Genomic DNA, 17,902 nt, shown 5'->3' on the forward strand with positions numbered 1-17,902 from the left:
TTTGATCTGATTTTTCTTGTGTCGCATGATAATTGTGGAAATATGTATAGAAGAATTACATATGTTTAACATTGGATTGCTTGCCTTCTAGGGGGTGGGAGAAAGGGAATGGGAAAAAAATTGGAACACAAGGTTTTGCTGGTGTGAATGTTGAAAATTATCTATGTATATGCTTTAAAAATCAAGCTTTAATCAAAAAAGAAGATATCACCTTTCTAAACATGCAGCTTTACTTACTTGTTAGCCCTTTGAGCACGTTGCTTATATGCAATCTATATATGTATCTATTCTGTCTACATGATTTTTCTTTGTTTGATCATATATTGTGCTAGTTTATATCTCTTTTCTGTATCTCTTGGAATCACAGGGTTATAAACTCCAGCATATGAAGGATTAACTTGTAAACTGGGTGATAATAAAGCTCTTGAACTACATGGCATTAAGTCCTGAAAACGACTGATCTTGGTGAAAGGAGGAATGATACATTTTAGCAACTTTTTTAAACAGTTCACATAAATATAACTCTGTCATGAGGAGTGGAAGCTTTCTAGTAACATTTTATTCCACAGGAAAAGTGATAACAATCTGGCCTCCATTTGGAAACCTTATGTATTTATATATATGGTTAAGGTTTATGCCCCAGTTCCATCAGAAGGATTGGAGTACATGAGCATATACATAAGTATATATATGAATAATCACCAGAAGAGTTTTATGGCAAATGACAGCTTTTGTGAATATAGTTTCCTATTATAATCTTAGATGATTTTTGGAAATAAAAAGAGAATGTGGGATGACGTGGTTGGTAGAGGAGGAAGAAAAAACCTTAGAGCTCATTTACCCCAGTTCCATCATCCAGATGAGTTAAGTGAATTATTGTTGTAGAAAGAGACTTAATGGAGACAGAATGCGAATCCAAAGCATTGTACTTTCACCTTGTTTTGTTTGCTTTTTCTTTCTTGTTATCTTCTCCCTTTTGGTCTGTTTTTCTTGCACAACGTGACCAATATGTAAATATGTTTAAAAAGATAGCACATGTTGAAGCTATATCCTGTTGCTTGCTGTCTTGAGAAGGGGGAAAGTAACAGGAGTAAGGAAAAACATTTGGAGCACAAAGTTTTATAAAAGTGACTGTTAAAACTATCTTTTATGTGTATTTGGAAAAAATAAAATACTATTTATTGAGAGGAAAAGAGACTTTAGAGATGGCACATTGTAAAAAACATTGGAATCAAAGGAACTGGGTTCAATTCCCAACTCTAATAAATATTTCCAGTTATCTGATTTTGTGGGCATGTCATTTTACCTTTCTAAGCTTGAGTTCCTTTTGTAAAACTCAAACCTTAGACAAGATCTCGGGTTCCTTCAAATTGTAAATTGTGTGTGTGGTGTGTGTGTTTGTGTGTGTGCTTGTGTTTATTGTGTGTGTGCGCTTGTATGTGCACTTTGTTTGTGCACTTGTATGTACGTGCTTGTGTGCATACTTGTGTCTGAGCTTGTGTGTGTGTGCTTTTGTGTGTATGTTTGTGTGTGTGTGTGTGTGTGTGTGTGGGTGGGTGGGTATGGTATGTGTAAGGGATGATTGGGCTTAAGTAATAAACCAGGATCACACACTTAAGAAGTGCTAAATGTTTAAGGCCAGATATGAACTGACTATAGGGCCAGTGTTCTGTCCACTGTTCCATCTAGCTGATCTGTAAATGCTAAAATCTTGGTCATCTAATCAATCCCTTCATGTTGCAAACAGTGACTTAATCATACTCCCAAAGTCTCCATGTATTTAGAACCATGATTTGATTCCCTGAACCCAAATGAAAAGCTTTCCCCACTGACGAAGTGTTTTGTTTTGTGAAATATCATTTTTCCGGCAGCCACGGGACTCAATTTGTGGGGCACAATTCTTGCCACGGGAATGATCTGCACCTTCTACAGCTCAATGGTAAGACTTATCTTCAATTTCCATAGGGCATTGCTGATTATTTATACAGTTATCACTTCTACATCATTGGGATTTTGATATATTGTGCATATGAAATTAGATGGAATGTTGGGAGTTCTGTGGAAATCACAGAGGACACAAAAATTTAGAAACTCAGAAATACCTAAATTATAGACACAATATCGTAAACATGTTTTATCTGTTAAACCATAATAATTCAGGCCAGAATTTTTTACATAGATTTTTCAGATTCTGTGAGTGACGTACTCCTAACTCCCATGACTTGGTAACATTTAAAAGCCTCCTGACCAAGCACCCTATTATAACTTGTACTTTAAACTTAAAGGTGTTCATAGGGAAATATTGTAGTGAAAACCAGCTTATATTCCCTCCTCAGATGATTTTTTTTCCTGTTTATTTTTGTTGACTCTAATGGGAAGAGATTATTCACTTTTTTTTTTTTGATGGGAGAAGGAATCCTGGATTCCTTACAAGTTGCTGGATCTTTTTCCTAGTAAGAATTAGAGTTATATGGGGTTTTTCCTTAAGCTGGACTCAGAAGACTTTTTAAAAAATTCCTGTGTGACCATAGGAAGGTCAGCTCTCTGGGCTGCAGTTGCATCATTTATAGAATGAGTGATCTCAAAATGTTCCTTTTAGTTCACATCTATGATCCTATAATTGGAATGGTAATATGTACTATAAATCAACAATATGATTAATGTAACAGAAACAATATATCGTTATGTGGGGCAAACATATGCTATATTTTATATAATAGATTTTGACACCATTTTATAATGTAATTATCATATGCTACAGATGATATACAATTTATATCATAACATAGTATAATGTTATATAACATACAACCCATATAGCTTATAACCATAGGTATTTATTGGTAGATGGGACTTTTACATTATCACATACAGATTTGTGCGTGTGATATCACATTTATCCATAAACATTTGTGTGCCACATGTGTTAAATGTAATAATTGGATTGCATATAATGTAATAGGCCATAATGTATTGTGATATTAAATGTACGATTTTTATAACACAAAATATTCTTTCTCTAAAAGGGTGGGTTCAAAGCTGTTGTCTGGATACATGTTTTCCAAGCTGGGATCAAGGTGGCTGGAATCTTTTCCGTGATCATACAGGGTACCATTGTTGAAGGTGGAATCAGCAATGTCCTAAACAATTCCTATTATGGAGGAAGGTTAAATTTCTGGGAGTAAGTTTCCATTTTCCACAGGGAATGCATGTGTGTTTTCAAGATAAATCTTCTTTAAGGATGGCATGCAGTCCATCAGCAAGCACTTACCATGCCAGGTCTTGTACCTTGCACAGGGAAAAGAAAAAATATGGAAAGATTGATAGAAGCTGTCCTCAAGAAGCTTACATTCTAATGGGGGAGACATTATACATAGAAGCAGAAAATGATAAATAAGCTAGGATTTAGTTGATATGTCTTGGACCCCATGTTTCAGTGTGGAATAGTGTAGCGAAAAGAATCAGGATGGATCTTAAGTTCAAAAACCTTATGATATTTGTCACTTTTGTGGCCATAGGCTGGTGAAATGACTTCTTTTTCACCCCCTAATTTTCTACGAGATGAGGATGACACCATTAGTGTCTTCTAAGAGGCAGCATAAATGTATTATAAGGATGGCCTTGAGGTGTGGATATTTGGGTTCAAATAATGCCTCTAACGTATTCTAGCTGTGTGAACCTGGTCAAGTCATAATTTTCCTGTGGCCCAAGCAACTCCCTAAGGTTAAAAATTTGTAGATGAGTTGCCACTCTGGATTGGTGGAGAGTATTTCTATGTTGGGATTTCTTTATACTAAAGAAATCACAAAAGTCTTGACTTTAAAAAATATATCTCAGAATAATTATGAGAATCAAGTGAGATCACCAACCATTGCCATTAGAAATGTATTTAAAAGACAGCTAGATGGCTTGATGGATAGAGCACTGGTCCTGGAATCTGTCTTCAGACACTTAATAGTGTCTGCTGTGTAACTGAGCAAGTCACTTAACCCCAGTTGCCTTGGGTAGGCGGGTGAGGGGGGAGAAATTCTCTCTGGGAGATTGTAAGATTGTAACTTTTTATAGATCACATATTTAAAGATTGGAAGTTCCCAGATTTTTCTTCCAGTTTCTTCCTCATGCATTGAGCTATTTGATATTAATTACCCACATGAAGTCACACAGAACATTTTTATATTAGCCATGTTGACCAAAAAAAAAGCAAGAAAAATAAAGTGAAAAAAAGTATATTGCACTTTTAAAAAAGACAAATGCACTTATCTTTAAAAATATAAAAAGTATCTTTTTTAAAACATAGATTTCCTATTTCAAAGAGATGGAAGAACCTACAAAATTCATTTTGAATCTGATTGTCACTAATAATGAAGAGCAAAATCCAGGGGAGGGGAGAATGATGGGACACTCTGGGAGAAAGTGACTACGTTACCTTTGAATTTGTCATATAATATGAGAGACAAGAAAGCTTTACATAGTCTGATGTGTTTTAGATTATGGGGGAGTACATTTCAAAAGGTTCAAGGGAATTTAGCTCTCATAGGGTACAATATTCTGAAGGGAAATTCTGAAGATACAAAGAAAAAAATTTCTGATTTACAGTAAAATGAGAAATTGCCTAAGAAATAGCCACTCTCTGAGAAAAAAGAGTAAAAAAATGAATGATTAGAATCACAGCATATTGGTGCTGGAGGATCCTCTAGCAAGAGGATCATTGTATAATTCCATCCTTTCACAGATGAGGAAACACATTCGGAGATTTAATAACTTGTCCAAAAGGTAACAAATGCTGGGATCCGAACTCAAACTCTGTTTTCTGTGCTCTTTACTTTGTCCCCTAGGACCTCTTGTAAGCCAAACCCCTTATTTCTTAGAGGGGGAAACTGAGGAAAATTATAATTTAATAATCAGAACTGTCAAAGACAGTTCCCCTACCGTTATGTATCAAATTTCAGTGGGAAAACTATTTCACTGATCAATGTGAAATTTTTGGGCAGTGTTCATTTCCTCCTGTAGTCTAATTTGCTTTCTCTGTTACTTGTTTTTTTTTTTTTGTTTGTTTGTTTGTTTATTTTAGCTTCAATCCCAATCCTCTTAGAAGGTATACCTTCTGGTCCATTGTCATTGGTGGTACTATCACCTGGCTTGGTGTCTTTGGTATCAATCCAGCTCAAGTTCAGAGATACAACTCCTGCAAAAGCCGATTCCATGCAAAACTGTAAGAGCTATTCCAGTATTCTCTCTCTATATATTTATAAATTATCCTTTGGTTTTTATGAAAGACTTTCTGTATAATAATCTTTAATTCTTTTAATATATCATATAGAATGTGTATGTGTTTATATATTTCATATATATAATTTATATATCATAATTTTAAAAATAACAATTATATAATTATATTTATTTTAATAATGATGATGAGGGACAGACAATATGGCCTCGTAGTTAGAAGACAAGCATTAGAGTTAGTGAAAATTGTATCTTGCTTCTAATGTATATTAGCTATGAGACAATTTCTGGCGTATACTGGGCAAATCATTTAATCTCTCAGATCCTTAGTTCTTTGCCTAAGAAAAACAAAGACAGTTACAGATGCAATCCATGTTTTGTAAAATGAGGAGATTGAGGCTCAGAAAGGTTGAGGTTTGCCCAAGTTCACGCAGATGTCAGAAGTGAAATATAAACTAGGTCTTTTAGCAAATCAATCAAGTATCTTGCCACTGGAAGTAGATGGGTCAGGAAGAGAAGGTGAGGCTGATGACTTTGCACAGTCCTGCTTCACTTCAATCTAGTTCAATTGCATGTTAAGATATCTCCTTCAGAGTATCGGGGTCCTCTTCAAGAACGAAGGACAAACAATAACCTGTGAATAGTAGTGCTGCTCCACCGGCTTTTTGAGGGGACCAGGAATACCCTTATTTGAAAAGCAGTAGTTGGTTTATATCTTTGAGTCAGAGGAGTGAATGCATTTTGAGGAATGGAAGCCAAGCAGTTTAAAGGCATTGAGATGAGAGATAGAATGAATGCTTTGTGTGTGGAAGTGATAAGATCATTTTTTGGATAATAGAAAAGAAAGGATAGATGGGTTGGAACCCATTATAAAGGGCTGGCTTTATTATAAAGCGGATGACTTTATTTGGAGCAAATATTTGGTAAAAAGAAATAGGATTTATTGGGGTTAATTAATGGAGCATTTTGAATGCCAGATTACTGGAACACAGTAATTTATATGTTAGCTTAAGGAAAAACAGAGGGCTGTATCTCTTTTTGAGTAGGGGATATCTGATCTTCACATAAAACTTCAGGTTGGGATCTGCCTTTGAAGAAAGTCACTTTGGAAGCTATGTGGAGAATGTACTGAATGGGGATACCTTTGTGACCGGAAGACTTAATTAGGAGGGTGTTGGAATAATTTAGGGGAGAGGTGAAAGTCTATTTGAGAGCAGGGTGCAGATGGCGGAAGTGTTGTGGAGTGAGAAATGGCAAGACTTGTCAAGTGATTGGATATATGAGTTGAAGGAGAATTAGGAGTTGAGGGTGTTGCTAAGATTAGGAAAAAAGGTCAATTTAAGAGGGTGGGTTTCTTCTCTGTATAGCACTAGAGGGAAGCACTGGAAAGAGTAATGAATTTGTCATTGGAGCAGTTGAAATCAAATTCAGTCTCTGTAACCTTTAAGAACTTGCTTAACCTCTCTGGGCTTCAATTTACTCTTCTGTAAAATGAGGAAATTGGCAAAGATCGTTATCTTGCTTCCCTTCCAGCTCTAGGGCTATGAAACTATAATTGACCATGCTCCCAAAAAGTTATGGTAAAATATTATTATGTAATAATTATATAACATTTTTAATTAAAGCTTTATTTAAAAAATATATATACATGGATAATTTTCAACATTCATCTTTATAAAACCTTGTGTTCTAATTTTTCCCTCCCCTCTGCCAACCTCTTCCCTAGATGTCAAATGATCTAATATATATTAAACATGTGCAATTCTTTATATGCTAAACATGTGCAGCATGATATTCATGGAAATTGCACAAGAAAATCAGATCAAAAAGGAAAAAATAGAAAAAACCAATGTAAGCAAACAACAACAAAAAGAGTGAAAATACCATGTTGTGATCCCCATTCAGTTACCACTGTTGTCTGTCTGGGTACACAAGACCATTGGAACTGGCCTGAATCACCTCATTGTTGACGAGAGCTGTGTCCATCAGCGTTATAATATTGCTGTTTCTCTATATAATGATCTCCTGGTTTTGCTCATTTCACTTTATCATCAGTTCACTTAAATCTCTCCAGGCCTTTCTGAAATCATCCTGCTGATCATTTCTGATGGAATAATAATATTCTATAACATTCATATACCATAACTTATTCAGCCGTTCCCCAACTGATGGGACAGCTACTCAAGTTTCTAGTTTCTTGTATGGCAAAATATTTTAAAAACTGTTAAAATTGCTCTGTCTTTTGAACTCCATATTCCAAGAGGGAAAATGTCACTTGTTGAGCATCTATCAGGCTAGGAATTGGGGATATGGGATAACACTAAGATGGACCCTTGTCTCCAAGGAGCTAGGAGTCAAGTTAACAAGGGTGTAGCAAGTACCTACTCTGTGCCACATATTGAGAGTACAAATGGAAGCAAAAAGAAAGATGGACACTACACTCAAAGAGTTTTCATTCTAATGGGACTAGATGGTGTAGTACTTGGAGTCAGGAAGGCTCATCAAATCTGACCTCAGACACCTGCTAGCTCTATGACCCATGACACTTAAGCCTCTTTATTTCAATTTCTTCATGTGTAAAATGAATTGGAGAAGGAAATGTCAAACCACTATATTTGCCAAGAAAACTCCAAATGGGGTAACATAGTCAGACACAAATAAAAATGACTAAACAAGATGCTAAATGATCACATCTGTGACTCTGATAAGTGAAACATCCACTAAAATGTAGGGAAGAGGGGCACTGTATTGACAGTAGCTTGAGATTGCATTTATTATAGGATGTATGGAAAGAAATGAACATTTCTCTGGATGCAAATGGCTTTCCCCATCACAAGACCATTCATTGGAACTGGACCTTATAGAACAAAAGATGGACTGAAAGAAATGTTCAGAAAGGCCTGGAGAGATTTACATGAACTGATGCTAAATGGAGTAGAACCAAGAGCATTATACACAGCAATAACAAGATTATATGATTATCAATTCTGAAAGACATGACTCTTTTCAACAGCCAGGTGATTTAGGCCAGTTCTAATGGTTTTGTGATGGGAGAGAGCCATCTGTACCCAGAGAGGACTGGAGATGATGTGTATGGATCACAACATAGTATTTTTTTTCTGAGACAGTTGGGGTTAAGTGATTTGCCCAGGGTCACACAACTAGGAAGTGTTAAATGTCTGAAATCACATTTGAACTCAGGTCCTCTTGACTCCAGGGCTGGGGACTCTATCCACTACACAACTTACCTGCCCCACAATATAGTATTTTCATTTTTTTTGTTGCCGTTTGCTTGCTTGTTTTGTTAAAAAAAAATGAAAAAAAATTTGTCTCAGAAAAGAAGGGAGCTGACCCTAATGAGAAATGTTGTATAAAGAAAAAAAAATGAACTAGGAAAACTTATATCTAAGGGAGTATTAGCAGATGGCTTTATTTGGAACAAATGCTTGGTAAAAAGAAATAGGGTTTACTGGGGTCAATTAATGGAGCATTTTGAATGCCAGACTAAATTTGGATTTTATCCTGTAGGCAAAGGGCTAGACACTGATGATTTCAGACTTAGATTGTTTTTGAGAAACATTATTCTCATCAGGTGTACAGGATTGAATTTTCAAAGAGGATTGCCTCAGGAGAGAGATAAGCCAGTAGTGTAAGCCTGGTGTGGTGATAAAATCCTTGAAAGATGGTGGTAAGTGAGGACAACAAGAAATATTTCATTAAGCCCTTATGATGTACCAAGCACTAAGTTATGTACTAACAGAAAAAAAATTCCTGCTTTCAGGAAAATAAAATTTTATTCTATTAACCAAGCCACATGCAGTTTTTTCTCAATATATTCTTTTTCCAGTTACATGTAAAGGTAGTTTTCAGTATTCTTTTTTTGTAGCATTTTGAATTTCAAATTTTTCTTCCTTCCCCTATTTCACTCCTTCAAGACAGCAAGCAATCTGATAGGTTATACCTATACAATCATTTTTTAACCTATTTCCATATTGATCAGTATGCATAGTTTTAAAGATACATATGAAGGATTTACATAGATTTGTAGCTTTGGAGTGTAAGTTTCTTGAAATTGCGTCTCTAGCACAATGTCTGGTACATAGTAGGAGTCACTTTAGTAAGTGTTTATTGGATTGGATATACAAAGTGACTGGGAGAAAGAGGTTTCTGGGAATTGAAATGGGTCAGGAAAACTCACATAGGAGGTAAATGTTTGAGCTGAGCTTTGAAAGAAACTAGAGATTCTAAGAGACTGGTAAGGAAAGAATGTATCCCAGGTGTGGGGGATAGGATGTATAAAGAGAGAGATAGGAGATAGAATATTATGTATAAGGAGCAGAAAGATCAATTTGACTGAACCAAAGATTAGGGCAAGGGATACGAGAAGGGGGAAAAGAAATTCTCTGCCCTCAAGAAGCTTACATTTTAATGGTGAAAGACAACACCACAAAAAGTTGAAAAGCAGGTGTGATGGAGAAATCCCTAGTAGCTCCACTGAATGGGAAATGGAGATGTATAGTCTGGGTGTTTTGTCTTAAAAGGAGCTCTTTACCATCTATTCATAAGGAAGATGGGGCACCAGGGACATCTAGTATTGATGAGTAATCTATAATAAGATTTAAAGTATATTGGATCATTTCAGAGTCTGATTCTTTTTGTACAGCAAAATAACGTTTTGGTCATGTATACTTATTGTGTATCTAATTTATATTTTAATATACTTAACATCTACTGGTCATCCTGCCATCTGGGGGAGGGGGTGGGGGGTAAGAGGTGAAAAATTGGAACAAGAGGTTTGGCAATTGTTAATGCTGTAAAGTTACCCATGCATATATCCTGTAAATAAAAGGCTATTAAATTAAAAAAAAAAATAAAGTATATTGGATCAAGATTTGAAATGGATCTTGAAACTGCCCCAAAGAGGGATTTACATTTGTTCCTACAAGCAACAGGAATAGGTTGAGAAGTGATTCTTCTCATTTGGTTTTTTAAAAAAAATTATTAATAGTATATTATTTTTCCAATTACATGTAAAAGATAATTTTCAACATTTTTTGTAAGGTTTGAGTTCAAAACTTTTTCCTCCATTCCTTCCCTTTACCTCTCACCTCCCCATGCTAGGAAGCAATTTGATATAGATTATATGTGTATTCATTTTTAATGTATTTACATGTGAGTTATGTTGGAAAAAAATGTTATGTTGGAAAAATCAGAAGAAAACCAGGAAGAGAAAAAACCAAATGAGAATAGTATGCTTTGCTCTACATTCAATCTCCACAGTTCTCTCTCTGGATGTAGCATTTTCCAAAATTTATTGGAATTGGATTCTCAAGTATTTAGATACTGATTATTAGATCCAAAGTTTTAAAACTGGGCCATTAGAAGAATAGTGATAACATCTGAAGAACTAGCATAGTCTAATATTAGGGTATTATATATGTGTGTGTGTGTATGTATGTATGTATGTGTGTAGGTGTGTGTGTAGTCAATGAGAGATCCTTTCCAACTGTTGGAATATACTTAATCTATCATGCGACTTGCACTTGTCCTTTGTATACCCCACAATTATGTTTTCTTCAGATTTTAGTGTTCCATGATTTATAGCCATACTGTGTCATCAGAACATTACTATTATTTTAAAGATTTTTTTTTTGTGACAAGAAATAAGTAATTTAGGATCATTCAAAGAACTATACAATTTAAGTGCAATGTAGATTGCTTTTTTTTAAAAAATAGGTTTTTATTTTTCAAAATGCATGCAAAGATAGTTTTCAACATTCACCCTTGCAAAACCTTGTGTTTTTCACCTTCCCTCCCCATCTCTTTCCCTTCCCCAATCCAATATAGGTTAAACATGTACAGTTCTTCTAAACATTTCCACATTTGTCATGCTGCACATAGCTTGCTCTTTTGAGAGAAAAAAAAGTGACGTTCTAACCTGGATTTAAATGTAGCAGCATGGCTTGGGCCAAATCACCTCGCCTCTTTTTTTTTTTAAATGAACAAGCATTTATTTTCTGTCCTTCCTGTTTCCCCATTAAAAAACAAGAAATATCCTTTGCAACAAATGAGCGTGAACAAGTAGGATAAAAATTTTCCCATTGGCCATGTTCAAAAATGTGTACCTCATTTTGCAAGTTGAATAAATCTTTTAGGTTGAGGGGCAGCATTCTTCACCACTCATTTAGTCATGATATTGAGCAGAATTCTCCTGGTTGTGCTCATTTCACTCTCAATTCCTATAAGTCTTCTCCAAGTTCTCTGAAATTATCCCTTTGGTTTACAGAGCAAAATGCATTCATAGTCATCTCATCTGTTTTCCTTCATCACATGCTGTTATAAAGAGAAATCTGATACTAGAGTAAACCAAACAAATTTTCTTTTTCCAACTAAATGGTTTATCCATTTGCTTAATGAATTAATTTTATTTTATTTTATTTACATTATTTATTTATTTATTTGCTTGATGAAGCTTGGAAGCAAAATGGTAATGCCTGTTTTTTCCTCTAGGTGATGTTTCTTAAAAGCCCTGGCATGTTAATGATATTTTATTTATTTTTTGTAGGTCCATTTATTTAAATCTTATAGGATGCTGGGGAATTCTTGGCACTATGACATTTTGTGGTCTTATCCTTTATTCAAGATATCATGACTGTGATCCTTGGACTGCAAAGAAAGTGTCAGCACCAGACCAGGTTCAGTATTTTATATTTTATACTAGACATTTAAAATATTTTATACTATTTATTTTATAAAAAATTTTTATTTTATAAAAACATTAACCATAGACTATGAAATAGGTAGGCATGCTAGAAACTCTGCTAAGATTGGGCAAATTTGTATATTATGATATACATGGATATGTACACATATATCTGGATGATGAATCCTAGGCATAAAATTAAAAATTAAATGTGGAAACCTGAAGAAGATACTAGAAATTGATATTTCTGGCCGAACAATTATAATAGATCGGTCTCAAACATGAATTTTAAAGGACAATTCAAATATAAATATAAAGCAACAGGAAATCATGCAGTATCTGAACAATATTCCTGGACAAACGGTTATCTGATCGTTGATGAAACTAGCTGTTTTCCACATTCTATCATTGAATCAAATGGCTCAGATTTAAGACATCTTTGAAAGTTCAGTATACTTAACACTTTTGAAGCTTCTAGGGCAATTTTCCAATAGAAGTGAATATTTTTTCTTTTGTGTGCTTTCTTTTGTTTTTATATCATTTTCATTTCTGAATGAATTGCTCTTTTCCACCCAACCTCTTGTAACAAAGAATCTTTAGTAGCATTTTTTCAAATTCATGTAAAGATAGTTTTCAATATATATCTTTGGAAAATCTTTTCTCCCTTTCCTCTCCTTTCTCCCAAGACAGCAAGCAATTCAATGTGTATAAAACATGTGCAATTCTTCGAAACATTTCCACATTCATCATGCTGTACAGGAAAAATCAGATCAAAAAGGAAAAAAATGAGAAAGAAAAAATCAGGAAACAACAAAGAAGTGAAAATACTGTTCTTTGATATTCACATTCAGTCTTCATAGTTCTCTCCGGATGCGATTGACTTTTCTATCACAAGTCTTGGATTTGCTTCATTATTGAAAAGAGCCAACTTTTCAACAACCCCCTCCAACTCAAACACAACAAAAGAAATCAAACTTTCTTGTGCAACATGATAAATGTGGAAATATGTACATTGGAATTGTACATATTTAACATTGTATTATTTCCTGTCTAGGGAAAGGTATGGGAGAAAGGGAGGGAGAAAAATTTAAAACACAAGGTTTTGCAAAGATGAATCAAAATGTTCTTTTATAGTATTTTTTTTACTCTTATTCATCATTTCCTTTGGTTGATCCTGACAAAAGGTACCTGTGATCCATTGGATTACTCTCGTAGAAACCATCTTTAGAAAGTTATTCACAAGTCAGAGAGGATCAGGATTTTTCTGGAAGATGAGGAAAACATTTTGGGGACAGCTGTTTGTTTTATCTTATTCAGTAAATTTTGTCACTGAAGGATAACATTACATTGCCCATATTGGGGCACTTGAATATAATAATACATTATTTCTGACATATTTTGTATTATAATAATGTGTCATTTCTCATGAGCTTGATAAACAGAGAGAAGCAGGGGAAAAATTTACTCTATACAAAGTAAAATAAGCAGAGCCAGAAAAATTATGTGTGTGTGTGTGTGTGTACAATGACTATGATTATTTAATGCTATAATAATTTAAGTTTAAAAATCAATCACAGAATATTCAAATCTGAATATTGCAAATTAAAAAATAATAAGCTTGGCTATAAAGAAAATATGAGAAGACATGGTTCTTCCTCACCTCATTCCTTGGGCCAAAAGGTTAGAAAGAGTATGGGAGGGGCAGAGCTGGAGAGAGGTATTTATTCAGAATAAAATTTAGGTGATATAAAAACAAACCTAATGCAATCTATTTAAAAGCAAAACATTCATCCATTTAAAATAGCTCATTCTCTGACCATACTAGATAAATGCGAAATCGAGTTTCTTCATCAATGATTATAAATTCATTTGTATAAGGACCAACATTATTAAACTTTGGACTTTTTCAGCTCATGCCCTATTTAGTATTGGACATTCTACGAGATTTTCCAGGACTACCAGGACTCTTTGTGGCATGTATATATAGCGCAACATTGAGGTATGAACATTATGTAATGAATGAAGTGTGATTTTTTTTTTTTTTTTTTGGAGTACTTTGTAAAGATCTATATATTTCATGAGCTCAGGATGAATTCCAGCAATAGGAATGATAAGCTTGTAATTTAAATGGTATACTGATACCTTCACAGGCATTCTCAGTATCTTTTATATAAGGTCTTCAATATTTGCTCTAAGCAAGAAAAATCTCAAGTTTATATATGGTTGACTAGTATCTTTGGATTTACCCTGGCTGGTTATCAAACAATAGACCTTTGTTGGGACCATACTGGAGGCCTTTCCTACTAGAGTTAACATTTTACTCTTAAAAGAGTTCTAGATGTGCATTAATCATATCAGAGAGGTGGTTTTTCTATCCCTAAACTCCTAATTCTCAAAATGTTTTCATATTTCCAGTGAGATTTCAATAGTTTTATGTCAAGTTTTTCCACTTTTTTCTTAAAGATTTCACTATTTGTCAAAACAGATGAATAAGTTGAATGGGTCAGTAGCATGAAATAGTAGATAGTAGATAGAATGTGGGAGTCCAAAAGATCTCCATCCAGAATTGGTGCTTCCTAGCTTTGTGATCCAAAGCATAACATTTGACATCTCTGGGTTTCGCTCAGTGCTCTAAGACAGATGTCATCTATCTTGACAATCTTTTGTCAATCTTTTGACAGTTTCTTAGAAAACTGCTTTTAAATGTATAAAGTTGCAAGAAAACCAATTTATTATGTTGACATACATTTTAAAAACTATTTTTAAAAAACAGGTGAACAAGTACTGGATTAGGAATTTCTGTAGAATCTAAGAACTTAACATTGCAATGAGTTTGTGATTGGTGGATGGAGATCCTACAACCATGAAATCCTAGGTTATTGATATATCAGCATACAAGGATGGTTACAAAATGGTTAAAGACGTGCAGAATGTAGTGTAGCCATTCCTGTGATGAATTATACATATTTGCTGGATTTATGTGTATTGGTATGTATACTGAATTATACACATTTGCTTTTTCAAGGATCCTATGTTTTATGCTCAGTCTTTATGAATTATGTCTCTTGTGAACTTGGAATTCTCTAATTTCTCTTATGGAATGAGATTTATTGATAGTTTAAGCATTAGGGATATGGTAGCATAGTGGAAGAAAACTGGCTATGAAGTAAGAATGAAGTGGGGGTTCAACTCCCACCTTGTAGTCATACTGGCTGTTGGCTATGGGTCTCTTCTGTAAAATGGGTTATGTTTGTATTACATAGCTTCAGAGAACTATTTCAGCTCAAGTGTCTGAAATCCTAGAAATAGAATAAAATATTGGACAATACCAATTAAAAAAAATTCTTCCGTTTTCTGTATTAAATGGAGTAAAGCAAAATAAGTTTTTCCTTTGTCTTTTCTAGCACCGTGTCTGCCAGTGTTAATGCTTTGGCTGCAGTAACAATTTCAGATATCGTCAAACCTTTGTTCCCATCGCTCTCAGAAAAGACTGTATTTTGGCTTTGTAAAGGGACAAGTAAGTGACCTGACCATTTCAGTTTTTCATATTACATCCAAGAGAGGGATATTTGCAGTGTCAAGCTTTTTGTCCCTAGGGACCTGATCCAGTTTGGGGGGGAAATGCTTTTGCACTGACAGGAAATCCTAGATTTAGAGCTAGAGGAAAGCTTAGAGGTCACAGAATTTTAGAGCTAGAAAAAATTTCATTTGCTATTCAGTTTATATTGGGTCTGGAAACTGGTGTCACTTCTCCATTGTACTCAGGTGATTATCTTGAAAACTTCTGAAAGGAAGAAAGGATAAAAGGTAGGAAGGGAATAAGGGAGTGAGAAAAGGAGGGAGGGAGAATAGAAGAGAAGCAAAGTAAATATGGAAGGGAATGATGAAAAGAGAAAGGAAAGGACATAAAAAGGGGAAACTGAGGGAAGAAAAGAAGGAAGGAGTAAGAGAAGGAAGGAAATGGCATTTATTAAGTATTTTATGTACATGACATGGACAGCTGGGTAGTGAAGTAGTGAAGTAGAGTGCTGGTCTTGGAATCAGGAAGAGATCTGACAGTGACTAGCTGTGTCATCCTGGCCAAGTCACTGTTTGTCTCAATTTCTTCATTTGTAAAATGAGGTGGAGAAGGCAAGTTATTCCAATATCTTTTCCAAGAATGGAGTCATGAGAATGAACAACAACATATTAATGACTACATCCTAATGCAGCTCATTCCACATTCAGATAATTCTAATAGTTTCTTCTCCCCACCTCCACCCCTTTAGTCAAGGCTAATTTTTCTTTTTTGCAAATTTCAATTGCTTCTTTTGCTCTCTGGAGATAAAAATCCCTCTTCCAGGTTAACAGATCCTAAAATACTTGAATAGAACTATTAATCCCTCTAAATCTTCTAGGTTATGTGATATTAGTTTACACATGATAGATTTTTTTTTAAAGCTTCCCAATTTCATATATTATTTTGTTTGATTCTCACCACAGCCATGTGAGTTAGGTGGTATTATTATCAATTTTATAGAGGAAGCAGCCAGAGATTGAGTGATTTGCAAAGGACCACCTATCCAGTAAGTACCTGAAGGAAAATTTGAACTCAGATTTTCTTCTTTCTTTAAAAAAAAAATATTTTTTAATAATAGCCTTTTATTACACATGCAAAGATAGTTTTCAACATTCACCTTTGCAAAACTTTGTATTCCAAAAAAGAAAACATGAGGAAAACAGCAACAGAAAAATAGGTTTTGTTCCACATTCAGTCTCCATAGTTCTCTCTGGATGAGTCTATTTTCATCTTGTCTATTAGGATTATCTTGAATCACCTCATTGTCAAAAAGAGCCATGTCCTATCACAATTGATCATCACATAATCTTGCTGTGGCTGTGTACAATTCTGTGTGTGTGTGATTCTGTTCTCTTCACTCAGTATCCGATCATGTAAGTCTCTCCAGGCTTTTCTGAAATAATCTTGATTATAATTTCTTATAGAACACTAATATTCCATAACATTCATATACCATAACCCAGTTCCTTGCCACTACAAAAAGGGCTGCCACAAACATTTTTGCACATGTGGGTCTTTTCCCCTTTTCTATGATCTCTTTGGGATACAGGCTCAGCAGAGACATTGCTAGATCAAAGGAAATGCACAATTTTTAGTCTCTTAGGCTTTTTTGACTTGGGCCCTATTACTCACTATTTAGTCTACCTATTTACAATACAGTCTATTTACTTAAATATCCTTAGTTATTTGATTCACCTGCCTGGTTTTACAGATGAAGAAACTGAGTCTCAGAGAGGTTAAGAAATTACACACAAGCAGCAGAGACAAGATTTGAATGGATGTCTTCTATTCATATACAATGGGGCAAAAACTAGAAGCAGTTCAGAAGCTTTATCTTAGACCAAGCAAGAATTAATGAGATCTCCAACCAAATCATTTCTAATGGAGCAGTAATGAACTGAACCAGCTATACCCAGAAAAAGAACTCTGGGAGATGACTAAAAACCATTACATTGAATTCCCAGTCCCTATATTTATGCACACCTGCATCTTTGATTTCCTTCACAAGCTAATTGTACAATAATTCAGAGTCTGATTCTTTTTGTACAGCAAAATAATGTTTTGGTCATGTATACTTATTGTGTATCTAAGTTATATTTTAATATATTTAATATGTACTGGTCATCCTGCCATTTAGGGAGGGGTGGGGGGTAAGAGGTGAAAAATTGGAACAAGAGGTTTGGCAATTGTTAATGCTGTAAAGTTACCCATGTATATATCCTGTAAATTAAAGGCTATTAAATAAATAAAAAAAAAAAAAATAAAAATAAAAAAAAAAAAAAAAAAAAAAAGAATTAATGAGATCTCAACTAGGATAACTGGAGCTGTGTGAGTGGAAAGAAGGTGATCGATGTGAGGGATATTATAGAGATCAATAGACCTTGAATGTTAAATGAATTTGGAATATAAGTAGT

At 34.5% G+C, this 17,902-nt stretch overlaps 1 protein-coding gene across 1 annotated transcript in view; it reads left to right on the forward strand.

Annotated features, from left to right (window-relative positions):
• The window catches only part of LOC100916840 (sodium-coupled monocarboxylate transporter 1-like), a 39,691-nt gene that overhangs the window by 10,440 nt on the left and 11,349 nt on the right, over positions 1–17,902 (forward strand). Inside the window, exons 4-9 of the mRNA XM_023505537.2 lie at positions 1,872–1,939; positions 3,027–3,181; positions 5,072–5,212; positions 11,792–11,921; positions 13,840–13,928; positions 15,334–15,446. Coding sequence (XP_023361305.1) covers positions 1,872–1,939; positions 3,027–3,181; positions 5,072–5,212; positions 11,792–11,921; positions 13,840–13,928; positions 15,334–15,446 — 696 coding nt within the window. The remainder of the gene's footprint in view (positions 1–1,871; positions 1,940–3,026; positions 3,182–5,071; positions 5,213–11,791; positions 11,922–13,839; positions 13,929–15,333; positions 15,447–17,902) is intronic.

The sequence above is a fragment of the Sarcophilus harrisii genome, chromosome 5 (assembly GCF_902635505.1).
Source record: "Sarcophilus harrisii chromosome 5, mSarHar1.11, whole genome shotgun sequence".
Lineage (NCBI taxonomy): Eukaryota > Metazoa > Chordata > Mammalia > Dasyuromorphia > Dasyuridae > Sarcophilus > Sarcophilus harrisii.